Source organism: Protobothrops mucrosquamatus, unplaced genomic scaffold (assembly GCF_001527695.2).
Source record: "Protobothrops mucrosquamatus isolate PMUCROS unplaced genomic scaffold, P.Mucros_1.0 scaffold1446, whole genome shotgun sequence".
NCBI classification, from domain to species: Eukaryota; Metazoa; Chordata; class Lepidosauria; order Squamata; family Viperidae; genus Protobothrops; species Protobothrops mucrosquamatus.
The window spans coordinates 62,738-89,510 of record NW_015387626.1 but is presented as its reverse complement, the minus strand read 5'-3'; the positions used below and the strand labels follow the sequence as shown (position 1 = coordinate 89,510).

At 54.1% G+C, this 26,773-nt stretch overlaps 3 protein-coding genes across 5 annotated transcripts in view; 2 read left to right on the top strand and 1 right to left on the bottom strand.

Moving 5' to 3' along the window:
* Nucleotides 1–500: 500 nt before the first annotated feature.
* ARNT (aryl hydrocarbon receptor nuclear translocator) lies at nucleotides 501–13,311 on the bottom strand. 3 transcript variants are annotated; one of them, XM_029285257.1, is made up of 22 exons: nucleotides 13,287–13,311; nucleotides 10,167–10,272; nucleotides 9,986–10,030; nucleotides 9,675–9,719; nucleotides 8,730–8,774; nucleotides 6,968–7,181; nucleotides 6,293–6,506; nucleotides 6,094–6,193; nucleotides 5,640–5,705; nucleotides 5,419–5,504; nucleotides 5,171–5,247; nucleotides 4,897–5,031; nucleotides 4,653–4,727; nucleotides 3,750–3,901; nucleotides 3,008–3,118; nucleotides 2,823–2,898; nucleotides 2,610–2,733; nucleotides 2,401–2,500; nucleotides 2,021–2,180; nucleotides 1,656–1,815; nucleotides 1,217–1,350; nucleotides 501–699 (listed from the first exon to the last, which is right to left on the bottom strand). In XM_029285257.1, the coding sequence occupies exons 1-22, from the start codon at nucleotides 13,309–13,311 to the stop codon at nucleotides 610–612; spliced, it is 2,340 nt and encodes a 779-aa protein (XP_029141090.1). In that variant the 3' UTR covers nucleotides 501–609. The 3 variants fall into 3 exon arrangements, with proteins under 3 accessions (XP_029141090.1, XP_015677523.1, XP_015677524.1); XM_015822037.1 differs by lacking the exon at nucleotides 13,287–13,311 and having other exon boundaries at nucleotides 5,171–5,244; nucleotides 10,167–10,270; XM_015822038.1 differs by lacking the exons at nucleotides 8,730–8,774; nucleotides 13,287–13,311 and having other exon boundaries at nucleotides 10,167–10,279.
* Nucleotides 13,312–14,664: 1,353 nt separating this feature from the next.
* Nucleotides 14,665–14,838, top strand: LOC114922975 (cortexin domain-containing 1-like). Its single transcript, XM_029285259.1, has one exon. The coding sequence runs from the start codon at nucleotides 14,665–14,667 to the stop codon at nucleotides 14,836–14,838; it is 174 nt and encodes a 57-aa protein (XP_029141092.1).
* Nucleotides 14,839–16,014: 1,176 nt separating this feature from the next.
* SETDB1 (SET domain bifurcated histone lysine methyltransferase 1) overlaps nucleotides 16,015–26,773 on the top strand; it is a 13,980-nt gene continuing 3,221 nt past the window's right edge. The window contains exons 1-16 of the mRNA XM_029285250.1: nucleotides 16,015–16,081; nucleotides 17,015–17,240; nucleotides 18,082–18,242; nucleotides 18,375–18,409; nucleotides 19,241–19,340; nucleotides 19,909–20,037; nucleotides 20,969–21,170; nucleotides 21,492–21,565; nucleotides 21,730–21,931; nucleotides 22,614–22,747; nucleotides 22,863–23,004; nucleotides 23,517–23,678; nucleotides 24,354–24,959; nucleotides 25,792–25,908; nucleotides 26,110–26,279; nucleotides 26,605–26,773. Of these exons, the coding sequence (XP_029141083.1) occupies nucleotides 16,015–16,081; nucleotides 17,015–17,240; nucleotides 18,082–18,242; nucleotides 18,375–18,409; nucleotides 19,241–19,340; nucleotides 19,909–20,037; nucleotides 20,969–21,170; nucleotides 21,492–21,565; nucleotides 21,730–21,931; nucleotides 22,614–22,747; nucleotides 22,863–23,004; nucleotides 23,517–23,678; nucleotides 24,354–24,959; nucleotides 25,792–25,908; nucleotides 26,110–26,279; nucleotides 26,605–26,773 (2,696 nt within the window). The remainder of the gene's footprint in view (nucleotides 16,082–17,014; nucleotides 17,241–18,081; nucleotides 18,243–18,374; nucleotides 18,410–19,240; nucleotides 19,341–19,908; nucleotides 20,038–20,968; nucleotides 21,171–21,491; nucleotides 21,566–21,729; nucleotides 21,932–22,613; nucleotides 22,748–22,862; nucleotides 23,005–23,516; nucleotides 23,679–24,353; nucleotides 24,960–25,791; nucleotides 25,909–26,109; nucleotides 26,280–26,604) is intronic.

The following is a 26,773-nucleotide window of genomic DNA, read 5'->3' as shown; positions in this document are numbered from 1 at the left end:
GCCCCCCACCCCCACCCCAGCATTTCATTAATACTGCTTGTGAGAGAGACAAGAGACACGCGTGTGCGAGCGTGTGAGGGAAGAAACACGAGGCCGGGATTTCCGCCCGGTTCACAAGTTCACAAAACCGCCTAAGAAGCAGGAGCCTCTCCACAAAACGCAGCTCCCTCGACGTGTATAAATGAGAATACAAGGTAGGTATAAAAGATTATGCCGTAGAATTAAAAACAAGACCAAAAAAAAAATTAAAAATAATAACAACCTGCAGAGCTTTTTCTTTCCCGAGCATCTTTTCCCGTGTCGGATGTCGGAGGGGAAAAAAAATAAGATTTCCCATCAGTTCCTTCCTCCCAGAGGGAGGGTCTCTGAGTAACGCCCGTCGCGGGCTGGCAGGGAGGGAGGGAGGGGTCTTCCTGGGCAGCCCCCAGAGATTTGGTGGGAAGGTCGAGCCTCAGCCCACCTGTGTTCGTGACCCCCCCTTGGAGGCTTTTGTCCTCCCCCCCAGGAAGACTTGGGGGCTCTTTGCAAGAGGTGGGGGGGTGAGGAAGAGACCCCCCTCCATGCTGCTACACAGAATAACGTCCCATCATGGCGGATGGTCTCCCTCGCTTACTCCGAAAAGGGCGGAAACATGTTCAGTTCGGGAAATTCTTCGCCGCTGTAGTTGGTTCCTTGTTCCCCCAGCATGGACAGCATATCCTGGAAACCCAAAGAGAGGAGCCGTCACTTTTATAACCCGGGATAAAACAACACCTGCCATTAAACTGGGTTCGCTTCTGAAAGCAGGCAGGGCTCAAGAGAGGAGGATCCCAATGAGTGGGGCGAGCCGAGCCGTAAAACCAATCTGCGTTTTTCCCACTTGCTCTCAGTCCTTGACTTACGGCCTCAACTGGGACTGGAACTTTGGCCGCTAAGCGATGCGGCCTCTAAGCAAGTCATCGGACCCAATTTTGCGACTGTTTACCGCGGTTGTTAAGCAAATCAGACAGACGGTCGCAAATCATGATCATACGACGGCAAGACACTGCAACTTTCCTAAATGTGAACTGGTTGAGTTGTGACTGCGGGGGTGGTGCGACAGTTGTGACCGTTGTCACTTTGTCCGAGGCCGTCTTAATTTTGAACCGTTGCTAAACCAACGGTCGTACGTTGAGGACTTCTTGTACAATCCTTCCGCTCCCCCTTGGTGGCTTCTCACCGCTGGTAAGTGACTCACCGGGAAGACCTCTGCCTGGGTAGACTGCTGCTGGACGTGGGGCTCGCCTGAGCTCTGCCACTGGGGCCAAACGCCGACTCCTTCTGCCGTCCGCGCCTGGAACGGGGCCGGATTCTGCCCGCTCTCCCCGGCAGCTGAGGAGAGGTGAGTGAGAAAGAGAGACCTTGGGTTAACGTAGCCTTACTATAAAGTGGGATCAGTTTCCCGTCTGGTCTACCTGGAAAGGCCGGCAGGAAGGAAGGAGAACCCACAAGAGACAAAGGCCTTTCGGTCCCCTTTTCAACAACCAGCTCTGGGTCAGAAAGGCACAGCTAAATGGCCTCTGGGGTCCTTCCCAGCTCCCCAGAGAAGCTCATTTAACACCGATTGACTGCCAAGGCATCACAGCTACCGAGAGACTGAGCCCGCGGGCGGCTCCAAGGGCAGCCAAGGGACTTACCGAAAGGGGCGTTCCGACCGGCAAGATTTGGGTAGGGGGCCCCGGCTGGCGAGGCCGCGGACCCGGGGTTTGGCATGGGGCCGAAGGAGGACGGCGTGGCCTGGAAGCTGCCCATGGCAAAAGAGGGGGGGCGAGTCTTCACCGGCTGGGAAGCCGCTGGCTGGAGAAGGCAAAGAGCAGAAAGGAAGCGATAAATTTCCCAAACTTCGTCTGGAGCGATTTGCTTTTGGGGTTTTCCGAGAGAAATCCAGGCCGTTGGGAAGCCGAAGACGGGCCCAAGTCAGAGCCCCTCGGAGTTCTCACCCTTGACCCCAAGGGACACTTTCTGGGGAGGGGGCTTTGGAGGAAGAAAGAACAAGAATTACTTGGGCCGTGAAAGGCGGGCGCGATCCCGAAGGCCAGCCGCTTCCAGAGACCTGGCCGGGGCTGGCGTGGCGGGAGAGATGGGCCAGGATGGGTCCGGCTGCGGTCGAGTGTGCCCGGCCAGGCTGCAGGACGTTCACGGGGGGCGCCAGGGTGCTGCTGCTGCTGCCGGAGGGGAAGAGAGACCCCGTGAAGAGCGGAACGGAAGGAAAACCCTTCTTGGGAGATCTGGAGCCCGGCTGGGAACGTCAAGGGGAAGGGCAAGCCCCCAGGACGCCCCTCCCTCACCCACCCACCCCAGATTCTCAGCCCCCCAGAATGGCTGCTTCGTCGTAAAGAGCAGAGCAGTCGTGGAAGAAAGGGGGCGACCTCTGAGCCTTACCGGAAGCTCTCAGCGGGGCGGGAAGCCCCGAAGCTGTTCCCCGGAGCGAAGAGGGGCTGGCTGGTGGGCACCGAGTTGGCCGAAATGGGCTTCGTCTGGTCTGCGAGAGAGAGAGAGACCCCAAAGGGGACGTTTTAGGAGGGCACACTTTAGAAACCGCCCCACGGAAGGGAGGTCGCAGGCACGAGGCCTGGCCCTGCGCCCCGCACCTGGGCTGATGCCGCCGTAGATCTCGCTTAAGCGGGGGTCCCGCTCCTGGCCGAAGAGGACCCCGGGCTTCTCCAGAGGCTTGTTGTGCTCGGGGCCAGAGGCGCTCACGGCCTGAAGGGCAGCCTGGAGAGAGGAGGAGAGTGACCCAAATACTTACCCACCGTCTGCGCTTCCTGCCCGCACCGGCGCCTGGCGCCCTGGTCCCCCCTTACCTGCGGGTGCTCGTACGTGGCTAAGCTCTCTCTCCCGGGAACCACCTCGAGCTCTGCTGGCTGGGCTGGCTGCGGCCTAAAAGGCAGAGACTCAGGTCGGGAAACAGCCTCGTCTGGGGCGGAGGGCACCGAGAGAAGCGGGCCCAGGGACCTGGGAGCCCTCGAAATGGGTCCACGGCCCTTACCTGGCAGCCAGGTGGCCCGGGCCCATCTCCAACGGCAGGCTGACGTTGGGGCCTAGCTGGGGCCGCTGCATCGTGTTCGAGCCAGGCGGGCGGGTGTCCTGGCTGGCGTTCCTGCAGGGAAGGGGAACCATGAGGCCGGCAGCCCCTTCGGGGTCAGAGGGGGCGTTGCACCCAGGAGTTAAAATCCTCAGTCGACCCAGGGGAGCTTTCCCAGCTTTTCAAAACAGGCCAGGCCATCACGGTCAGGCCATCCCCAAACAGCCCCCGCTGGGCCCTCCAAGCTGCTTCCGACTTTCCAGGAAGACCCTCCTGCGACCACAGCCTTGGGGGGCTCCCGAGACAACGTGGCTACCGTCGGCTGGCCTGCAGACCCCCCCAACCTCCCTTGGCTCGGGCGCAGCGGCTTTCCCCGCCCCACCCCTGAAGCTAAACAATGGAGATGGGGATGGAGATGGCTTAGTTTTCCGGAGACCGCGACCGTTAGCCCACATAAAAGGAAGCCCAGGGGCTCCTCCTGCTGGCCGGCCTCCTCCCCGGGAGAAAGCCCCGCCCGCTTGCCCTGACATCACAGCAGGGCGACCAATCGCAACGAAGGAAGGCCGAGCCTCCGCGGAACTAAAGTTTCCCCCCCTTGGTTGGATCTGGCGGCTGCTTGGGGGCCATTTTGCCGCTGGCAAAGCCCCTCCCCCTTGAGGGCAAGCTGGGCGCAGTCCGTGCCGGGGTTGGCGTCCCGAGTACGTACTTCACGTTGGTGTTGGTGCAGATGATGTACTCGATCTCGTCCGAGTAGGGGTTCTGGAAAGTGAAGGAGCTAGTCCGCATCCAGAGCCATTCGCGGTTCTTGGATCGGAAACGGAACATGACGGAGAGCACCTGGCCCTTTAACTTCACCACCTGGAAAAAGGGGTTGCACGCCGGGAGTCCAGGGCTTGACCCGCAAAGACCCCGAGGGGTTCCCCCCCCGCCGTCGGGAGGGCCAATGCGCCCTTCTGCTGGCGCCCAAACATGGGGGGGGGGGTAGAGGATGTGCCCTGCCATCTGGCTCTAAAACGAGGGGCCCCAAGAGACTATCGAGTCTCTTGGACCCACAAGGCAGAGCGCTCCCTCTCCTAAAGCAGGGGTCCCCAAACCTGGCAACGTTAAGGAATTCTGGGAGTTGAAGTCCACCAGTCTTAACGTTGCCAGGTTTGGCGAGCCGGCAATAGCTGGGAGACTTGGTAGCTCCTAGGCCCACCTTTGAACAGGTGCCTGGAGGGCCGAAGTGATGATGGTTATGGGGTGGAATGCCGTGTTATGGACCCTTTGCAAGCCCCCTTCTCTCTCTCTCTCTCTCTTTCTCTCTCTCTCTCTCTCTTTCTCTCTCTCTCTCTCTCTTTCTCTCTCTCTCTCTCTCTCTCTCTCTCTCTCTCTCTCTCTCTCTCTCTCTCTCTCTTTCTCTCTCTCTCTCTCTCTTTCTCTCTCTCTCTCTCTCTCTTTCTCTCTCTCTCTCTCTTTCTCTCTCTCTCTCTCTTTCTCTCTCTCTCTCTCTTTCTCTCTCTCCACGCCTTCTGCGCTAAGCCCGGACACGTATCAGGCAATCCCGGCTCCAGGATCCAGGCCTGGTTCTGCCGATGGCCGAAGTCGAGCTGCCCTGCCGTGGGGTTACCTGCTGGAAGCTGTCCCTCAACAGCTGCTGGTCTTCAGGATGGCAGAACTCAACAATGTCCTTCCCCAGGAGTTCCTAGCAGGAGGGAGAGACCCCATTGGCAAAGCAGCCCGCTTCTCCTCCATCCTCCGGGGCCACAGAAGAGGAAGCCCTGCGTAGCCACACTTGGCATCGTTTTCTCCCGAGTTTGCTTTGGCCACATAGAAATGCCCCTGAACATCTCTCCAAAGCTCTGGGACCCTACCTGGGGCTTGTAGCCCACCGTGGCCATGCACCGGTGGTCCACGAAGGTGAACAGCCCGTCCGTGTTGTGCCGGGAGATGAACTCGGTGGGCTGACATACCGTGTTCATGTCGGTGCAGCCGGGGGAGCTGGTGACCTAGAGAGGAGGGGAGAAAACCCCCGTGAGTGCCGGGGCTGCTCTACCCTCCGGGCGACCGATTATCCCCCCCCCCGAGGAGTTTGGGGGAGCTGAGGGGAACGATCCCCACACAACCGCACACACAACTTCGGCCTACCTGCAACCTGCCGATGGCCACCAGGCAGAATTTGCTGCCCTGTCCGGCATCCGGGTCTTCGTCGGGCAGGGAAACTCCTGGGAGGAGGATTTGAATTCAGAACTTCAAGCCAAATGGCTTCCACAGGCAACGGTTTGGGGTTCCTCTGCCCCCCCTTCTAGTTTTTTTTTTTTTAATGACAGCAGACTGTCAGAAGCGGGGAGGGGGGGAGCCAGGTAGCTGAAGCTCTGCTGGACCAGGTGAGTTACCTGCTGGGGGCCACGCTTTGATGTAGCCCGTGCAGTGGACGACCACAAAATGGGGCTCCCCCTCTTTGATGGCACCCAGCCCGTTCCTGGAAAGGGAAGAGATTTGGCAAGGGTTTATAGGCCCTCTGGGGGGGGGGAGTGTCAAAACCCCCAAATCACCTAAACAGACGTGTCCTTCTTCTGAAGTCTGTCTTGCTCCGGTTTCCGCAGACAGCCCTTACCTGCAGCGATTCCTCATGTAGCTGAGCCGGTTCATGGAGACGGGATCGACTGTTGCGTTCCCACATCTGCAGCACAAGGGATTAAAAAAATATATATCTGAATTTCAGCTTTCTGCCAGGACAGAGAGAGGCTGATGCAGAGGCCTCCCCTGCACCGATCTGCTAAACTGGCAGGGGCTGACAGGAACACCCCCCCCCAAAAAAGGTGTCGTGGCCAGTGTTACACGAGCCCCTTCCTCCGCTGACCTAACTGCCTGTCCTTGGCCCCAAAGCAGCACAATCCTGGCTTGTTGTGGCCAGGCAAGGATTGGTGGTTAAAAGCAACCGTGCTTAACTTAGGCTGGGGAATGCTGGGAGTTGAAGTCCACGTGTCTTAAAGTGGCCACGGTTGGACACCCCTGACATCAGTGAAGCCCGCTGCCCCCTTCGGCACGACATCCGGGTTCCAACGTACCTCATCCGACAGATGAAGGACCTCCGGGACCCCATGCACATCCTCATGGACTGCTGACCCTCCTTCTTGACCGTCCCCGTCTTCAGATCCAGGATGCGGCCTGAGGAAGCCAAGCCGAGGCACAAAATGAGGACCGGGCTGCTTCCCGCAGCGGAGAAGGAGAACCGGCTCTCGAGCTGAGCCGGCGGGGAAAACCTACCGCTCAGCGCGTTCTCCGAGGTGGACAGCTGTTCCCGCAGCTTCTCCACGTCGTCGGGGTGCACCTGGTCGTAGAGGGTGCTCCCGAACCACTCCGACTGGGGCTGGTTCAGGACGGGCGTCACCGAGTCGGAGACGTAGACCACCCGGCCCGTCTCGCAGGAGACGATGAAGAGGAAGCCATCGGCCGCCTCCAGGATCAGGTGTTTCAGCTCCTGGAAGGGGGGGGGGAAGAGAGCAACTGAAACGGGGAGCAGGGCGCAGGACCAAGGAGCCCCCCACGCAAGGCTGCCAACTCTCCTGCGCGCTGGCTGCACCACGGCCAGGAGCCACGAAGGGTTCAAAGCAGAACTAGGGAGCTCTGCAAAGGAGAGCAGAGTAACAGAGTTGGAAGGGACCTCGGAGGTCTTCTAGTCCAACCCCCTGCTCAAGCAGGAGGCCCTATGCCATTTTACACAAATGGCTGTCCAGGCTCTTCTTAAAAACCTCCAGTGTTGGAGCCCCCACAACTTCTGGAGGGAAGCCGTCCCACTGATTAATTGAAATTCAAATTCAGCTAGAGTTGCAGACCTCCCCCCCCCCAGATCCGTTTCCTCCCCATACTAACAACCATCCAGCCCCATCCTCCTCCTCCTCCTCCCCCCCCCCAGAAACGCAGAGGGGGGGATAGAGAGACCTGGTCGGTGAGGAAGGAGGGCTTGTAGCTGCCATCCGTGGAGGTGTTCCCGGTGCCCCGCAGCGACTTCATGTGGGAGACGGCCATGCGCAGGATGGTGAGCTTGTCCGGCTTGCGGGCCAGGGCGCTGCAGGTGGGCACCATGTCGGAGAGCTCCGTGATGTAGGCGGTCATCTTGTTCCGCCGCCGGCGCTCGATCTCGCTGTGGTTCTCCCTGGGGAGGGAGAGCGGAGCAGAGAAAGGGAGGCGGCGCTCAAGAAACGGCCGGGCTTGCCCAAAAGAGGGAGAGGCGGCAGGTGGGGAGGGGAGGAAGGAGGAGGGAAGGGGGGCCAAGAGGCGTTAAGGCTGGGAAAGAGGCGGCGTGCCGGGCATGCAGACGCAGGAGAGCAGAAAAGACCTCGAGGAGAGCGGCACTGGAAACAATTGAGGGACAGAGAAGCAGATTTATTTGTAAAAACGGTTGACTTGCCCATCTTACCACACGGTAACTCTGAGTGGTTTACAATCATAAAAATCCGTCTATCCATATCTTGCTATCTATCTATCTATCTATCTATCTATCTATCTATCTATCTATCTATCTATCTATCTATCTATCTATCTATTCTATCTATCTATCCGTCCATCCCATCTCATCTCATCTCATCATCTCATCTATCTATCTATCTATCTAATCATCCATCCATATCTATCTATCTATCTATCTATCTATCTATCTATCTATCTATCTATCTATCTATCTATCTATCTATCTATCTATCTATCTATCTATCTATCTATCTATCTATCTATCTATCTATCATCTATCCAACATAAACAAGTTAAAACCAACCATTAAAATCCAATTACAGGTGGGGAGGACAGGCTGGTGGTGGGGAGGTGGGATCTGTTGTTACTCGATCAACAATGAACTTTGGGAAGCTCTTAGAAAGGCCTTGGAGGTCAGGGTCCGATGGGGACTGTGAATGGAGCCTCCATGAACAGAGGCAGTCTATCTGTGTGGGGGTGGGAGTTAGCGGAGGGGAGGGGGGGGAGAAAGAGAAATCAGTTAATAAGAAAACCGGCACCTGGAAGCACGGAATGGAAGATGGATCTGGGCGGATGACGTAGTGAAGAAAGAAAAGGCTTTAGGTGGGTTTAATAGGGAAAAAAATGAAGTTTTAAATTGCTCCATCCTCGCTAGTCACCGGAGGGAGGAAATCTCTGCTAGGAGGGGTGGTGGTGAAGAGGAGGATGCAGGAGAGACCAACGTGGCCGTCCTGGGGTGCTTTACAGCAGGTCTCTCCATTCTCGGCAACTGACTCGCACTTACGACGGTTGCAGTCTCCCGGGGTCACGCGACCCCCTTTTGCAACCTCCGGACAAGCAAAGCCATTGGGAAAGCTAGATTCAATTAACAACCCTGTGGCTAACAACTGCAGTGACTCAATTAACGGCGGCAAGAATGTCTGTAAAACGGAACTCAAAGGGAGACCCGGAGACTTTAATGAGTCCACGAAACCCCGGCTAGTTTCAGCCAGGCTTCAGCAGAGCCGGCTTGCTACCCTTTCTGGCCGGTTTTTCACGGCTTCCGACCGGGAGGCCGATTCCCCAAACTCTGTATCCACTTTGGAGCCCTTGAGTAAGGAAGAAAAAGGGGAAGGGGGGAGGGAGGGAGGCTGCACAGGGTGGTGGGTGGGAAGCAGAAGAAGAGGAGGGTGGGGGGAAGTGAACAAACTGTGGTTTGTCATGCGTGGAGAATCCAGAGCCTGGGTCTTCCTACCTGGCCAATCTTTCCTTATCCGCCGAGCTCTGCTCGTCATCAGACCTAGAAATAAAACGGGTGAGCTAAACTAAAACTCCGGAGGGGGTGGGTGGGTTTCTCCTCCCAGGCCAAGAAAGGAGGGGGGGGAAAACCCAACTGGCGGGCCTGGTTCTCACCGGAAGAAGTCCAAAGTGCGAGGAGGGGGTCAAGAGCAGAAAAAAAGAGAGAGGGAGAGAAAGGAGAGATAGAGGGAGGGAAGGGCGGATGGACGGATGGAGCAACGAGGGAGCCGAGGGGGGGGAATCTTATTTCAGGAGGTGGGGGTCTGAATCAGGGAGGCAATCTCTGCCCCCTGCCCCCAAAAGCTGCAAGCCCCTCAGTGCAAAAAATAAAAAAATAAAGAAAAAGCAAGAATTCTTCCAGGGTAAAGCAGAAAACGACTGAACAAGACGCAGCCACTCAGGCTTTGGAGTGCCAGTCTCGGCAGAGTTCATTTTATCATGCCTCTAATCCAATGTTTCTCAACCTCAGCAGCTTTAAGAGGGGCTTCAACTCCCAGAATTCCCCAGCCAGCCACCACACGGTTCTCAAAATCCCAAGCAATTTCCTAAAACTGACAAATAAAGAGGTGGGGAAAAAAAGTTTGCAATGAACCGTAAATTACAAAGACACACCTGGATACCGGCGGCCTCTCTCTTTTTCCAGACAAACACTTTGCGTTTGGAAAAGCAAGGAGCTTTGATGCGTAATATTAAAGGATAGCAAAAAATATTGATGTTAAAGCCTCCTGCGTTGCTTGAATTAACTCAGCTTAATTAGGCCATGTTGGCTTCCCCAAAGCCGCTGTTGTGCAAAGAATTAAGGAAGAAGGCTGCTTGTATTCGAACACGGGAAATGCCACTTCTCGCTTTGCGGAACGGGCTCAAGGGATCCCCCGGAGGCTCTTCTCCTCGCAATCCTTACCTCGCAAACCGCTCTTTGTCGGTGGAGAGCTGGTCATCCTCACATCTGGAAAAAACAAGGAGAAGGACCTCATGAAAGGGCTTGAATTAAATATCCCAGCCTCCCCTTCTCTCCGAATCAAGCTGCCCTCAAGAGCGCATTCTTTCTCTCCTGTCCCTGGAGGTTTTGAAGAAGAGACTGGACAGCCGCTTGTCTGGAATGGTGCAAGGTCTCCTGCTTGAGCAGGGGGTGGGACTAGAAGACCTCCAAGGCCCCTTCCAACTCTGTTATCCTATCCCCCCAACTTCCTTGCCAATGAAAAAGAAGCTCACCTGAGAAATTTGCCGTTCCCGTCACTATCTTCATCAAACTCAAGCCTAAAACGCAACAGGAACAAAAACAGGGATTGCGGGCGAAGTCCTTCCGGGTCAGGCCCAGCCTTGAGCCACTCAAATGGACTTTTCCTGCCCCCCCCTGCGCTTGTCGGGCCAAACCCCACCTAACCTCACGTACCCCGTCCTCCGCTTGCTGTTCCTCTGGCTGAGGCTTCCTGCGGGATGCGCGGCTGCTCCCGCCGTGCCCGAAGCAGCGCCCAAGGAAGGAACATCCGAGGCCATTTCTGGAGAGGCGGAGAAATGGGACGGTGTCTGGCGTTTATTTATTGAATTTATTTGCTGCTCAACTCGAAACAGAACGACTCTGGGCAGCTTGCAAAAACATTCATCCTAACGGGAAGTCCTCAACTTACAACAGCTCGCTTAGGGACTGCTGGAAGTTACAGTGGCACTGGAAAAAAGGGACTTAGGATCTGTCTCGCTTAGCAACAGAAATTTTGGGCTCGGTTGTGGTCGTAAGCTCGAGGACTACCTGTATGATGTCTCAAACATGCGGAAACAAATTCAAAAACTAATTATTTCTCCAGAAAACTGAAAAATGCAAGTTAATTAAATAGTTTCAGCTGTTATAGCCCTTAAAGACATTACAGACTGGAGAGGGGGGAGGCCCCAGTCCGATGCCTGTGGTTCCATTCAGAAGATTGCACTAAAAGAAGAAAGGATGGCTTATTATTAGTAGTAAGCCACATCTGAAGCGAGATCTAACTTTGTTGTCATCCATTCGAGCACAGAAAGTCACACCGATTCTTTGAACTGTGGAAATGAAGGAAACACGCAAAGGCTCTGAGAGGCCACGGGTTTCGCTAGAACAAACAGCTTCCTTCGCTCCAATTGAATTTGAGAAAGAAAATTGATGCCACATGGAAAACAAAAAACAAAACATTGCAAACTCTGCACTGAATTATGAAACCCAGATGAAAGAACTTAGCATCACAATTCGAACGGAGCACGTTGGAGATGGCTTTGCTGGCCAGGAAATACCCCATTCAAAAGAAGGCCCAACTGAATTAAGTAGCAAAGGTTGCAAAAGCAAAGAAACAAACTAGGAACCACCTAAAGCGCTCTTAAAAGCCCCCCCCCTTTTTTTTAAAAAGCAGCTAAAAAGATGAAAAAAGTATCTGGAATCAGAAGAACACAGGTGATCCGACACCAGATTTTCCTAGAATGTCTATAAACAGAAAAAAGAAAAACACCACAATTTCTCCCCAGAGAAGAATTTTAACTGTTGATTTCCTGGCAGGAAAAAAAAAATTCAAGATTTGGACTTTTGAAAGAAAATACTGCAATTCCACAGACAACACCAAACCTGTAGAAGAAAAAAAAAAGATCTATTTTGCTACACCTATGATAAATAAATATTTACAGGCAGACTCCACTGGCTTTTTGGTTTCCAAACTGAACTGCAATATGAAAACAGAAGCATTTAGAGTAGCAATTTGGCAATAACAAGAAGTCCTTGATGTCACAACCCTTTCAACATGAAACACGGTAGTGATCAGTCCTCGGGGCTGCAATCTCTCCAGCCTCTACATCAAGCCAACTTTTTTTAAACCACAAATGCTCGGTCAAACCTGGGGCTTTAAATACACGGCCGACAAGATCCGAAACTGCGGCTTCTTTTCCAGAATAAAGTGTCTTTGGGAAAAAGAGCCAAGAGTCTGTCTCAAAACCTAGAAACAAAACATCGAAGGCTGGCCAAGCACTGACGTATTCCTCCTAAGAATTTCCAAAATAATTCTGTATACAAAGGCGGCTGGGGTGTGTGTGTGTGTGTGTGTGCGTTATCTGACAGGGCTCTCTAGGAAGTTTGCATCACAAAACACTGCGCTATCTTAAAAGCCACATTTGAGTTCCGGTAACTGTGAGAACTAAGAATTATTTAAGTCCAATAAAAGTTTTGCTGAGCGTGGAGGGGGTGTTACCAATGAATTACGCTTCCATCTGAGTTTCTCTCAAGCCTTTCTCAGGATAACAAAAGGGCTGGTTAGAGAAGTAGAAAGGGTGGCTTCCTTTACAGATATATACAAATAGGTTCCTGACTTACAACAGTTTGTTTAGTGACCTGAAAAAAGCGGCTCGTGGCCATTTTTCACACGAGCCTTGCAGCATCTATCTCCGCGATCAAAATTCAGACGCTTGTGATCCAATTTCAGATGCTTGGCAACTGACTCGTGTTTATGACGGTCGCAGTGTCCGGGGGGGGGGGGGAGGTGGTCACGTAATCCCCTTTTTGTGACTTTCTGACAAGCAAAGTAAATGGGGGAGCCGGATTCCCTTAACAACCGTGTTGCTAACTTAACAATTGTGGCAGGGAAAGTTGTAAAAGGGGGCAAAACTCACTTAATGTTCCACTCAGCGGCAGAAAGGTTGGGCCCAATCGTGGTTGTTAAGTCAAGGACCCCCTGAAGAGGCAAGACCCAACTCGCTCTTTCGTTTCTCTAACTCTGGGCCAAAAACAAGCTCAGCTTTGTCTACACAACTCTTAAAGGACACTTTCTGTAGACTGTCTGGCTTATTATTCACCGTATCCTGATGGATTTTGCAACTGGAACCCAGCAGTGGGGGGGGGGGAAAAAATCAGATTTTGCAATCGGGCTTTGCAAGGAGAGCAGAGATTTAATCTGGCAGGCAGGCCAGAAAGTCCAGGAGGCCACTGCTGCTTTGGCTGGGAGCGATGGGACTTGGGATCCCGCCCATGACCTGCAGAGATGAACCGGACCCCGGAGGGTCGCGGGATGACCGCCCTGCTCAAAACGGCCCCCTTTGGGCCTCGTCTTGAGGGTCCCAGGGGGTGGCAGCCCCCCGGCCCCTATCCTGGAAGGGAGAGGCTCCAGGCCCGGCCTGCTTCCTTGGCATCGTCTCCAAGGGCCGCCCCACAAGCGGTGCCCAGCGGCAGTCTAGCTGTTTCTAGCCCTGGGCAGCGAGGGGCCGTTCCTGCTGTCCTGCCAAGGCCTGGCCGGGCCCATGGGGCTCAGCCAGCCTGGGCACGGCGGCTGGGGATTATGGGAATGGTCTTCCAGAGCAGCTGGGCGGCCCCCCTCAGCTTTTCTGGAGTTGGGGGATGATGGAGCTGGGTGTGGCCGGGGAGGATGGGAAGGAGGGTCTGGGGGAGCCAGGGAGGCGCTGGCTGCGGAAGATGGGAGAGGGAGTCCCAGCAGGCAATGAGGGCCGAGAGCCCCCCCCCGGCCCCCTCCTGAGACCACCAACCCCCTTTTTTCCCCGAGCGACCCCCACTCACCCTCCTCCGCGGCGGCGGTTGCCATGGCTACACCGGCGGGCGCCCCCCCCCGCCCCGACTCCGCCGCCCCTCACTCGCGCCAGGTCCAAGATGGCGGCGGCGGGCGATCCCTGACGGGGCCGGACCGAGGGGCGGGCTGCTGGAGGCAGCGGCCGCTCCCATTGGCTGGCCCCGCCAGGTGGGTGTGGACCACGGCGGCGTCGCTGCGGGAGGAGGCGTGGCCCAAAAGTAGGGGAAAAGTGACGCCGCCGCGGGAGGCTTGAGCGCCGGGAAGGGGCGGGGCGAAGGTGACGTCACGGGCCAGCTGGTGACGTCGCTTTAAAGGTCCCGCGCCACGCCGCCGTCCTTCAAGGGCAGGGCTGGGATCGGCTCCCATCGTCCCCAGCCCATCAGGCGCATCACTACAGAGTCCCTCTGCCCCAGCCTAACTGGCTGGCTTGACCTGTTCAAATGCAATTTGCTTTGGTGCCCCGCAAGACCACCATGCATCCCCCTCCTAACTGTTCCCTTGGACCACAATCCCCATCATCCTGAGCCAATACACCTGGTGCTTCCTTATTTGGAAAGGTTTGGGGGCAACGTCCCTGTGCTGCCCCCAAGGGAAGGAAAAGCCCAGTTCTGTACACCCCGAAGGACAGGGATCCTTTGGGCCGGTGGGGGAATGATGGGAGGTGTAGTCCAGCCCAAACCTCTCTCCGCCTTTATCCTGTCCAGTCCTCAGATTGTGTCTGCTGCTGCGTTGGAAGGCCCTGCAGGATGGCCCTCCCTCCTTCGCCTCCCGTCCAGCTGCACCAGCAAACGAATGGCAAGACCCAGAAGGACCCCCAGACACGGTGGGGAAATCCCTGCCAAAAGGCCTTTTGCACATGCTCAGGAGCACAGCTGAAACTTCTCATCCCACCAGAGCTGCCCAGGTCCTCCCTTGGACACCAGTGGGGGTGAAAAACAGATTCCCCCCTTCCAGACGAACCATCAATCTCCGGCTCCTTGTCTCTCTTCCGCTGGGATGGCAGGAAACGCGATACTGTATTGCTGCCCCACCTTCTGAAGTATTCATGATATTTCCAGGGGCAGCTCGGAGGAGCCGGAGCAGCTCAGCAGCTCACAGCGGTTTCTCCCACGTGGCCTGGAGCCAAGGCCGAGCAGCCCCCCAGCTTTCTGGAAGGGCAAGGAACGGCCTTCGGGTGCCCGGCGTGGAGTCCCTGTGGATCGGAGGGGACCCTTGCTCTTTCCAAGGAGCGCCCTCCCTTTCCTTGCAAGACCAGCCTCCTTTCTTGCAGCACTTCTTTGAATCCTGAGCCTCGGACTCAGATTTTCCCTCCGTCTGCTGGAAACCTTTTGACCAGGTTGGTGCCAAGCAGACCAAGGTATCCAGGCTATGGAAAGTCCCACGACGGAGCCCTTTGTGGACGTGGACAAAGGCATCTGCCTGGCCTGCCTCTCCCTGATGTGTCTCTTCCTGCTGGTCATGATGGTGAGGTGCGCCAAGCTGATCGTGGACCCTTACACGGCCATCCCCACCTCCACTTGGGAGGAGGAACCCCTGGACTGATCTCCTGACAGCGAGCGGCCTCCAAAAAAGCAATTGCCATCCCTAATCTCTCTTGGCTTTGGGGTTGGACTAGAAGACCTCCAAGGTCCCTTCCAGCTCTGCTCTGTTTGTCATTGCTCCACACGGCCTGTAGGAAACGCAGGGCCAAATTCCCTAGATTTGGGAATGTTGTTCACATACAACCCCCTTTTCCAATGGGGAAAGTTGGTCGTCTGAAAGACTGAAGTGGGGATTGTCTGTGATAATCCAGAGTTGACCAAGAATTCTGCTTTTGCGTGTCTTCGACGTCCTCAAGGGAGGCAGACATTTGTGCTCCATCATCTGCTTGTATCCCACGCCCAAAGTACACGGGTTTCTGCTTGCTGATCATCTCCTCGGCCATGATTTAGTCCAGGACAGCTCAGCTGGGTTTTATTGCTCCTCAGAAGGCTCTTGGTAATCTTCTGCAAGGGCAGCGTAATTTAATAGCGCGACCTTCTTTCCTTCGCTCACAGCCGCACGGAAGGAGCACCGGAAGGAGCAGGGCTTCAACCCTCTGGACCATTTTCCGGGGGCTGCTGGAGATTGAGCAAAAGGGGGCAGATGATTGGCAGGGAATTGTAGGGTGGGAAAACCCACCAGGGAGGCCTCAAAGGTTCAAAGACGAGGCCTCTTTTCTCTGCATGTGTCCACGTTTAGGGTGGGGAGAGACCCACTTCTGCTTGCAAGATGTAAAAGCAAAACAATAAACTATTTTTTCCTCCAGCGTTCTATTTCTGTTTCATTCTGAGAAGCAGCCTCTGCAGCATCAGCTGCCTTTCCCCCCATTCTTTTCATTGATCAATGGAATTTTATTTGTAACTTATTAACTCTGCATATAAAAGCATTCTCTGGACTTTCTTCCCCTTTTATTTGGGCGTCCTATAACCCCAAAGCTGCATTGTCCCCTCCTCGCCCAGGGAAGAAGGCAAACAGCTCTGCAGAATTCAAAATGTAAACTTTTCCTTCGCTTGAAAAGCCAGACTGCTGTTATTTAAAAAAAAAAAATGAAGAAACCAAGAGAACGGAGCATGCGCACTGCTTCCTCTGAATAAAGAGAACGGAGCATGCGCACTGCTTCCTCTGAATAAAGGGCGGGGCCCCTTCGTTCGTTCTCAACAAGGACTCCGCGGTGCGCCTGCGCGAAACACATGCGCGATGTTTCCCGCGCGGCCCGCTCTCCCAGGGGCGCATGCGTATAATTTCACACCCGCCCTCGTCCGGGGTACGAGCGACGCCCCGCCCCCGGAAGCACGTTGAATGGATTTCCGGTCCTGCCTAAACTGGCCCCCCCTCTCCAGCCCCCCCCCAGCGGAGCCTAATTGGGTTCCAGGCAAAATAAGCCCCCCTCCTCTCCCGCCCCCGGGGGGAGAAGGTGAGTTGGGGAGGGGCTGAGTTGGGGGGGCTGCTCTGAAAGGGGAGGGGTCGCAGGGGAGGGGGGGTCAGAATGGGTCGCAGGGAGGAGTGAATAGACTCAGGTGTGCCTCACCCGGTTTCTCTGGTCTTGGACTACAATGTCCATTAGGCTCAGCCTGCCTGGGCACAGCCACCCCAGGCATATAACTAACCCTGGTTTGCTTTAATCTTAGTTAAAGGCGGGCTGTGGTTTTGGGTTTGCAAAGCCAAGGGAGAGATGGACATATTTAGAGCAGAAGCCCCCCCCCCAAAAAAACCCTGGAGGGTCTGCACTCCCTATTGTGGGGGGGGGGTCTCTTTCCAGGAGACAACCCATTTTGCATTTGTGCAAAAAAAAAAAATTGCATTAGAAAAGATAAATACCTGTTTTTTTTTTACCTGCCCCTTTGTTTCTGGGGGCTGAGCAGCTTCCCATCCTAAAATCAAAAAAATCAAATAACTACGATTCATGGCATGTAGACCCCCACCTGCCACTCTGGATGCCCCTCTTCAGGGTCTTGAGAGAAATATTGCAGTTAAGTTCTAAGTTTGAACTTTCTCTCATGCTCCTAAATTCCTGCGCCGCACAGACTTCATCTCTTAGCTTTTGTGGCACATATATATTCTTCGCAGACGCTGACAAGATCGGTCCTGTGTCAGAGACCAGAAGAAAATATTGGGGGGGGGGGAAACCCAGCCTAGCTGGGAGAGAAGGGCCTTTCAGCCCCCAGGTGTCACTCGCTCTTCTTGGGAAGCGTTTCAGGTTCGGCCGCCATGGCGGAGTCCGAGGACATAGAAGAGCTTCAGCGGGAGGTGGTGGAAGAGATGGGCATCTCCCTGGAAGACCTCAAGCAGCTGATTGAAGAGGAGCTGGAGAAATCCGAGTACGTCAAGCAGCGGAAGAAGGAGCTAGAACGCCTGGAGGACTGTGTGAAGCAGAAGGAGGCTGAAGTGGCCCATGTGGACCAGCTCCTTGAAAACGCGGTGAAGTAAGCAAAACAGCTGGGCCTCTGGCACACCTGTACGTTTGTGGAAAGCTAGAGACTCACAGAATCAATACAGGTAGTCCTCAGGATATAAGCATCACGGAGCCTTTACCCATCTGGGGTCTAAGTTATGACGATGATAAAATGGGTCAGTCCTCTGGCCCAACTATTGAAACTTCAAAACTGGGTCGTAAGTAACCCAAGGGATATAACTGTCATAACTTTGTGAGGTTTGCTAAGTGACTAGTCTTAAATCAAGGACAAATCACGCCGAGGGAGGGGAAATCTCTGCATTACTTCTCTTAGTTGCCTAAGCCTAACCCATAGCTTGCCAGGGGTGAGTTACTATTGAGCAATCAGGCTGTTTCACCTCTGCTGGGATGGTCAGCAAATAACATGGAACGCGCTGAACATTTCAAGGCCTGTCAAAAGCGCAGGTTGTCCTCCACTTGTACCGACCACAACGGTGCCTGAAATTTTTGTTGGTAAGCCAGGCATGTTAGGGGAGTTTTGCCCCGTTTTGCGATTTTTCTTGCCACAGTCGTTAAAGGCAATCACAGTTGTTAAGTGAATCAGGCTTCCCCCACTGATTTTGCTGGTCAGAAATGGGACTCTGTGACCCCCCTCCTCCCTCAGGACACTGCAGCCGTCATAAATGCGAATCGGTTGCTACACTGGTTGTGTGGGAAAACGGTCCTTTTTGTCAGCGCTGTTCTCGCTTCGAATGGCCACTAAACAAACTCTTGTGAATGTCGAGTATTTGGTCCCATTTCCTGGGAAGCTGCCAGGAGCTCTGATTTGCTGGTTCCGCCTCAACCGATACGTACTTCCGGTTCCTTCCCAGGGCGGTGGATAAATGCGAGGTGCTGGTCAAAGACATCTACGTCAACCTGGGGCTGGAATATCGAGAGTCGGACTCCGACTCGGAGAACAGCTCCGGCAAACCCATGGAAGTGATTGAAATCCCCGACGAAGATGACGATGACATCATGAGCGTAGACTCAGGTGGGCCAGCCGATGGGATCCGCCCACATTTGCTCAAACTTTACATCTGTTAGCTAGCCGGGATGGTTTAAAATCGTGCTTCGGTCCTTTTTGGCTGGAAAACACTGCATTTCGTTTGTATTTCCTTTGCAGATCCGAGTAACAAAATTGCAAAAGACCAGACCCTGGTAAGTTGGTGGGACTGGAAGGGGAAACGACAGCTTAATTCACTAACCTAGTTACGAAGTTAGGGAAAAAAATAACCCAGTTAGAAACCTAGGGAGGTGGGTGGGCATTTTCAACAGGTAAACTGAAGCCATGAAATAGCTCTTCCTTTTGTGGGGGGAAAAATTAGATTACTCTGCTTTGGTCCTGTGGGGGCCACTGGGTGAGGGCTGTTGAGCTGAAATCCTGCTTTGAGCCAGGTTTTGCTTGCAAGCTGGGCAACTGTTGCTCTGTCGTTTAATAATAATAATAATAGTAAAGTTGGAAGGGACCTTGGAGGTCATCTAGTCCAACCCCCTGCTCAGGCAGGAAACCCTATACCTTTTCGGACAAATGGCTGTCCAGTTTCTTCTTTAAAACTTCCAGTGTTGGAGCATTCACCACTTCTGGAGGCAGATTGTTCCACTGGTTAATTTTTCTAACTGTCAGGAAATTTCTCCTTAGTTCTAGGTTGCTTCTCTCCTTGCTTAGTTTCCATCCGTTGCTTCTTGTCCTGCCTTCAGGGGCTTTGGAGAATAGTTTGACTCCCTCTTCTTTGGGGCAGCCCCTGAGATACTGGAACACTGCTATCATGTCCCCCCTCGTCCTTCTCTTTGATATGTGAAAAATAATATTATCCAGACCACCAGTCTCGTCTTCTCCCTGCCGAAAAGTTTTAACTTGGCACCCACAAACGGCATCAAGTCAAACTTCCTCCTTTTTCTAAGATGCTGTCCGTCCCTGCCTGAATTCCTCCCAGCTTTTGTCTCTTTCCGTGAGGAAATCAAACAGGCGCTTTGCTTCCCCCCCCCCAGCTCCGAGAAGCCATGGCTGCCATGAGGAAATCCGCTCAAGACGTTCAGAAGTTCATGGACGCGGTGAACAAGAAGACGGGCAGCCTGGAGTCCCAGAGAGGTGTGTGTGTGTGTGCTGTACACAGTTGCCTTGGGGGGGGGAAAGCAGAGTTTCGGGGTCTCTTCGACACCCGGATATCCTTGGGAAAGAATGCAGTCTAACACGGAGTCCGAGAATAAACGGACACGACGTAGGGTAAAGTAGAGTGAACTCTGCAGCAGGATTAGGCCCCGTCCTGGGAAATCCTAATTCTGAAATGCAGGTGTTGCTTCCTCTTCCACTTCTTTTTTTTTAAAATCATGAGGACTAGCAATGAACTTTCATTTTGTGGAGAAAAAAAACAAAAAAAATATAAATTTGACCCGACTGTTGTGGCTCTAGCTGCCTTCCAACCAAATATGGCAGTTGATTGCTTTATGTTTTTTTAATCTGGTACTCCTCCGCAAGAGCCAGTTAGGCGTAGCGATAAAGGCGGCAGGCTAGGAACCAGGCGATCGTGAGTTCTAGTCCTTCTTAGGCGCAGAGCTAGTTGGGTGAGTCATTCTCTTTCAGCCTTGGGAAGCAAGCAGTGGCAAACCACGTCTGAACTAGTGCTAAAAAAAAACAAACCCTTTATTTTTCAAAACAGGATTACAGCATGGCAGCCCTGGCTGTGAACTCACCCACGATGGTGACCTGACGGTTGGTGACCGTGTCCTGGGGAAGAAACGCACAAAGACCTGGCATAAGGGCACCTTGATTGCCATCCAGACAGTGGGTAAGGACCCCTCAAGTTGCCCCCGGGATCTTAGCAGGCCTGGCCAAGCCTTGAGCAGTGTGAAAAGGCCTTCGCCAAACCCAAGAGGGGCACCCAAGGGGGTTGCTAAATTTGGCAAGTATGCAAAAAGCTGTCTCTTGAAACTTATTCGCAAGAAAAGCCACCAACATAGAGGAAGGAAGGAAGGAAGGAAGGAAGGAAGGAAGGAAGGAAGGAAGGAAGGAAGGAAGGAAGGAAAGAAACTAACAGAAAGGGGATAGATAGATGATATATAGATAAACATATGAAAGGGAAGGCACGAGGAAGGAAGGAAGGGAGGGAGGGAGGAAGAAAGGAAGGGAGGGAGAGAGGAAGGAAGGAAACAAACAGAAAGGGGATAGATGATATATAGATAAACATATGGGAGGGAAGGAGGAAGGAAGGGAGGGAGGGAGGAAGAAAGGAAGGGAGGGAGAGAGAGAGGAAGGAAGGAAACGAACAGAAAGGGGATAGATAGATGATGTATAGATAAACATGGGAGGGAAGGAGTGAGGAAGGAAGGAAGGAAGGAAAAGAAAGACATAAAGAGAAAGAAAGAAGAGAAAGAAAAAAAACACATTTGAGTCAGTTTAGTATTAACCAGCTGTAATTTTTCCCCCTTTTCGACCAGTATTGTATGTTTTATTTAACCCTCTTTGATTTTATAACATCTGGAGATCTACAGTTGTATCCTTTCTCCAGCCCATGTAATCGCCGTGCCTCTATTTATGAAAAAAAGAACTATATTTTGAACAGCCTTCTCTCCATCAAGTTACAGTTCTTTCTCTTGACCATCTGTCTCTGATCGTCATGAGGACTAGAGCCTTGCTTTAAATTAAAACGAAACCTTTCTCTCTCTCTCTCTCTCTCTCTCTCTCTCCCTCTCTCTCTCTCTCTCTCTCTCCTCCCCTAGGTCCTGGGAAGAAATACAAGGTAAAATTCGACAATAAAGGGAAGAGTTTGCTGTCGGGCAACCACATTGCTTACGACAGCCACCCGGTGCCCGAGAGGCTGAATGTCGGCAGCCGGGTTGTGGCCAAATACAAAGATGGCAACCAGGTCTGGCTGTACGCTGGAATCGTGGCCGAGATGCCCAACGTCAAGAATAAGATGAGGTCAGGGCAAGCTGCTCTTGGGTTTTAAAAACAGAAGGAAGGGGGGGAAAAAATATCAGTTTGTGAAGACCAGGAAGGATGAGTATTTATTTAGGAATCCTTCACTAAAGCCGGGAGACCAACGCAGGAAAAGTCGCAAGGAAAGAAAAACTAACTGCAAAATTAATTTTTGGCTGGTATTCTGACTAGGGCTCCTGCCTGTTTTCAGCTTGCTTCTGAAGCGGGGAAAATTGCTATTATTATTTTTCCCCCCCCCCCAATTGATTATCCTTGATGTGCTGCAAACCGGAACTCAACCGTTCCTCTCTGTGCCTCTTCTAGGTTCCTGATTTTCTTCGACGATGGCTACGCCTCCTACGTCATTCAGCACGAGCTTTATCTCGTCTGCAGATCACGTGAGTCCAACGTTCCCTCCTGGATCCTGCTTTGGGCAGACGAGCTGGGCTTGGGGGTGGGAGGGGGGTGGTCTTTGGTTAGTCGTCCGTCACTGAACGAGCTTTGGTCAGCCGAGGCCTCCCTGTAGATATTAACTGGTGTGGGGTCTCTTTCGCACGCGCAGTCAAAAAGGCCTGGGAGGACATTGAGGACGTCTCCTGCCGGGATTTCATCGAGGAGTACGTCACCGCCTACCCCAACCGGCCGATGGTGCTGCTCAAGACCGGGCAGCAGATCAAGACCGAGTGGGAGGGGACCTGGTGGAAATCACGCGTGGAGGAGGTGGACGGAAGCCTGGTCAAAATCCTCTTCATGGTAGGAGGGGCTCAGGGCCCCCACTCGAGGGCCAGACACCCCCCCCCGGGTTCAGGCCCCGATTCTCTGCCCCCTTCCCCTGCTGACCTCTGTTTCCAGCATGGCCCAACATCCTCTGTCTCTGTCTCTCTCCCTTTCTCTTATTCTCTATCCCTTTCTCTTACTCTCTCTGTCTCTATCCCTTTCTCTTACTCTCTTTATCCCTTTCTCTTTCTCTGTCTCTATCCCTTTCTCTTACTCTATCCCTTTCTCTTACTCTCTCTATCTCTATCCCTTTCTCTTACTCTCTTTATCCCTTTCTCTTACTCTCTCTGTCTCTATCCCTTTCTCTTACTCTCTTTATCCCTTTCTCTTTCTCTTTCTCTGTCTCTATCCCTTTCTCTTACTCTATCCCTTTCTCTTACTCTCTCTGTCTCTATCCCTTTCTCTTACTCTCTTTATCCCTTTCTCTTACTCTCTCTGTCTCTATCCCTTTCTCTTACTCTCTTTATCCCTTTCTCTTTCTCTGTCTCTATCCCTTTCTCTTACTCTATCCCTTTCTCTTACTCTCTCTGTCTCTATCCCTTTCTCTTACTCTCTTTATCCCTTTCTCTTACTCTCTCTGTCTCTATCCCTTTCTCTTACTCTCTTTAATCCCTTTCTCTTATTCTTTGTCTCTGTCTCTCTGTCTTTCTCTTTTTATCCCTTTCTTTGCCAGGATGACAAACGTTGCGAGTGGATCTACCGGGGCTCCACCCGCCTGGAGCCCATGTTCAGCATGAAGACGTCCACAGCGTCCACCCACGACAAGAAACAGGGCGGGCAAATGAGGATGCGGCCCAACGTGGGTACGTCTCTGTCTGCACAACCCTCAGCCCCTCGGCCGAAGAGCAGCCACAGGGTTGGAGAGGGAAAGCCAGAGAGGATAATAAACACAGAACCTACCTCTCCCCTCCCCTCCAGGGGCCGTGCGGACCAAGGGCCCAGTGGTGCAGTACATCCACGACCTGACCGGAACCAGCCCTCAGCAGCAGCTCCAGCCTGCAGAGCCCCCAGTTCCCATCACCACTGCCCAGCCGGTGCCCCTCTTCTTTGGGGAGACAGAGTAAGTTGTGGGGGGGAGAAAGTCTCCATTTCTTGGGGGGGGGGCTCTTGTGAAGCCGCCCATAAAGCAGCTTCCTCTCACCTTTTTACTTGACCCGACTTCGGAGCAAAATGCAGGCAGTCCTCTCTCTATGACCACAGTTGTTGCTAAGCGAGGCCCTGGTTAAGTGAGCTTTGTCCCACGCTGCGACTTCTCTGGCCACGGTCGTTAAGCCGGTCCCTGCAGCTGGTCAGCTAGTCTCACAGGTGTTGAGCGAGTCGGGCCTCCCCTCCTCCCCTGACTTCAGAAGGCCCCAGAAGGGGATCGCGTGGCCCTGGACGACCGCGACCGTCATAAGTACGAGTCGGTTGACTAGAGTTTGAATACTGACCCCATGACCGTGGGGAGAGGCTGCAGTGGTCACCGGGGTGAAAAACGGTCCCAATTCCCTTTTTTTCAGGGACGGTCACTAAATGAACGGTTGTAAGCCGAGGACTGCCTGTAAAACTTTTTCCTGTTTTGAACTCCTGCAGCTCGGAGAGCCAGCTTGCTCAGGCGAAAAAACAGCAGGTGGCCAAGAAAAGCACCTCGTTCTTACGGCCCGGCTCGGTCGGATCAGGCCTGTCCCCCCCAGCCTCTCCCGTCCTGAGCGAAACGCCGCCCGTCGGCCGGACAGGAGTGACCCAGCAGTTCAGGTGGGCTGGGGACTAGAAGAGGCCTGGTCTTGGGAAGGCCTCTGCCTGCTTGGGGTCACAATTTTGCAGGGTCCTCCCTGTCTCGGGACTCTGGAGAGGCCCTTGCCTTTGTTGCCAAGATTGAGGAGTGGGCCCATCCCCAAAAGGGCTGCCCCAAAGCGTTGCAGAGTGGGGGGGGGGTTCCCATCTCGAAGCACGTCCCCCTAACAAAGACGATTAGGGGGCTGGAGGATAAAACACAACGAAGAACGGTTGCACGATTTGGGTAAGGCCAGTGGCGAAAAGAAGGTCCAGGGCGGGGGACACGATAGCAGCCTTCCAGTATTTGGGGGGCTGTCATAAAGAGGAGGGGGTCAACCTGTCCTCCAAAGCACCAGAAGGCCGGACAAGAAACAGCGGACTGAAACTCATCAAGGGAGAGAAGCAATTCTGGGAAGTCAGGAGAAACTTCCTGACATTGAGGACAATTAACCAGTGGAACAGCTTGCCACCAGAAGTTGTGGGTGCTCTATCACTGGAGGTTTTTATGACTGGGAGAGCCACTTGTCTCAGATGGTATAGGGTCTCCTTGAGTAGAGGGTTGGACTAGAAGACCTCCCAGATCCCTTCCAGGGCTCTCCTGGGTCCTCTTTCGCTGACGCTCCTCCCCTCCCCTCCTCTCCTTCCACCCGGCAGGTTCTCCGGGGCGCAGCCCCCCCCGGCGGGCACGGTGCCCTCCTTCCACAGCATGCTGGAGCGGGTGCCCAGCGAGCCCTCCTACCGGGCGCCCCTGGAGAAGCTCTTCTACCTGCCCCACGTCTGCAGCTTCAAGTGCCTGAGCCGGGTGCGCCCCGGCCGTCCGGACCTGCACCGCAGCCGCAACCCGCTGCTGATCCCGCTGCTGCACGACTTCCGGCGCATGACGGCCCGGCGGCGCATCAACCGCAAGACGGGCTTCCACGTGGTGTACAAGACGCCCTGCGGGCTGTGCCTGCGCGGCATGGGGGAGATCGAGCGCTACCTCTTCGAGACGGAGTGCAACTTCCTCTTCCTGGAGATGTTCTGCCTGGACCCCTACGTGCTGGTGGACCGGCGCTTCCAGCCCTACAAGCCCTTCTACTACATCGCGGACATCACCAAGGGCCGGGAGGACGTGCCCCTCTCCTGCGTCAACGAGATCGACAGCACCCCGCCGCCCCAGGTGGCCTACAGCAAGGAGCGCCTGCCCGGGAAGGGGGTCTTCATCAACACCGGCCGGGAGTTCCTGGTGGGCTGCGACTGCGAGGACGGCTGCAGGGACAAGTGAGCGCCCTTCCCCGTCTCGGCCCCCTCCTCCGAAGGGCCCCTGCCCCCCCTCCCTGGTCTTCTGCTTTATTTGCTCCCTCCTCCCCCTCCCTGGTCTTCTATTTGATTGATTGATTGATCTCCTCCGAAGGACCCCACTCCTATCCCCAGTTTTCTCTTTATGTACTAGCTGTATCCAGCCACGCGTTGCTGTGGCTCAGTCTGGTAAAAGCGTGTGTTGCTTTTACGTCCAACAGATGGCGCTGTTTTTCAAAAAAAGCATGTTATTACCTATCACAGGTGTGACATCTATATAATATAGGTATATAAAAACGCGCGTATTCGAATGCAACGTTGTGTCAAAATTTCAAAGCAATCGGTGAAGAACTTTCGGAGATTTAAGATTTTGAACAAACGAACATTTACATTTTTATTTATATAGATTTATCAGATTTATTGCCCCCCCACTCTGGCGTCTGAAGGACCTCTCCCCATATCCATCCATCCCTATATCTATCCATCCATCCATCCATCCATCCATCCATCCATCCATCCATCTATATCTATTTATCCAGCTAGCTATCCTATCTATCCTATCTATATCTGTCTATCGCATTGCCCCCCGCCCCCGACCTTAGACATCCCTTGTGGGCGCGAAGGGAGTCGAGACTGGTGACGCGCTTGACCCTTCCCTCCGTCCCTCCATCCCTCCCTCCCTTGGGCTCAGCCTGGTCACCTCCAAAGGGGTCCAAATCCTGGTTTGGCATTTAAGCCAGATCCAGCCCCAGGATCTGGTTTTATCTGCCAGGAAGCTACTGCAGCGTCCCCCGTTTGTCTCCCCCCTCCCCAGATCGAAATGCGCCTGTCACCAGCTGACGCTCCAGGCCACGGCTTGCACTCCCGGCGGGCAGCTCAACCACAACTCTGGCTACCAGCACAAGCGGCTGGAGGAATGTCTTCCCACGGGGTGAGTGGGGCTTTTTTGGGGGGGGAGCCCGAGCCAGGATCGACCCCAAGCCTCAGCCTGGATCCTGCTGGATTTCCATTCTGGAGGCTCATTCCTATGTACGGAAAGTCCTCCACTTACGACCGGACCCTTAGTGACCAATGTTTCCCCCCAAAAAGGCACTCATCACCCTCTTCTCCCCCCCGTGTCCTCCCCCCCCAGGGTGTACGAGTGCAACAAGGGCTGCAGGTGCAATTTGAACATGTGCACCAACCGCCTGGTCCAGCACGGCCTGCAAGTCCGGCTGCAGCTCTTCAAGACGCAGAACAAAGGCTGGGGCATCCGATGCCTGGACGACATCGCCAAGGGCTCCTTCGTCTGCATCTACGCCGGTAAGGCTGCGCTTCCACAGGGGAAGCTCTGCACCCGTGGAGCTGGGGGGAGGGCGGCTCAACAACGGATCAATCGTAAGTGTGAAACTGGGCAACTTCTAAGGCTTGTGGACTTCAACTCCCAGAATTCCTCAGCCAGCCGTGCTGCCTCAGGAATTTTGGGAGTTGAAGTCAAGTCTTTAAAGGGCCACAGTTCCCCACCTCTGCTGTAAAACAACAGGCTATCTCTGCAAATCGCAAGTTTCTAGTCCTGGTGCCTAGGGAAATCGGGGGGGGCGAGGGGAACGAGGCACGCTCAGCCGCCCCCTCCCCTTTCTGCTGGCAGGGAAGATCCTGACGGACGACTTTGCGGATAAGGAGGGCCTGGAGATGGGGGACGAGTATTTCGCCAACCTGGACCACATCGAGAGCGTGGAGAACTCGAAGGAGGGCTACGAGAGCGAGGCCAAGTGCTCCTCGGACAGCAGCGGCGTCAACCTGAAGGATGACGAGGA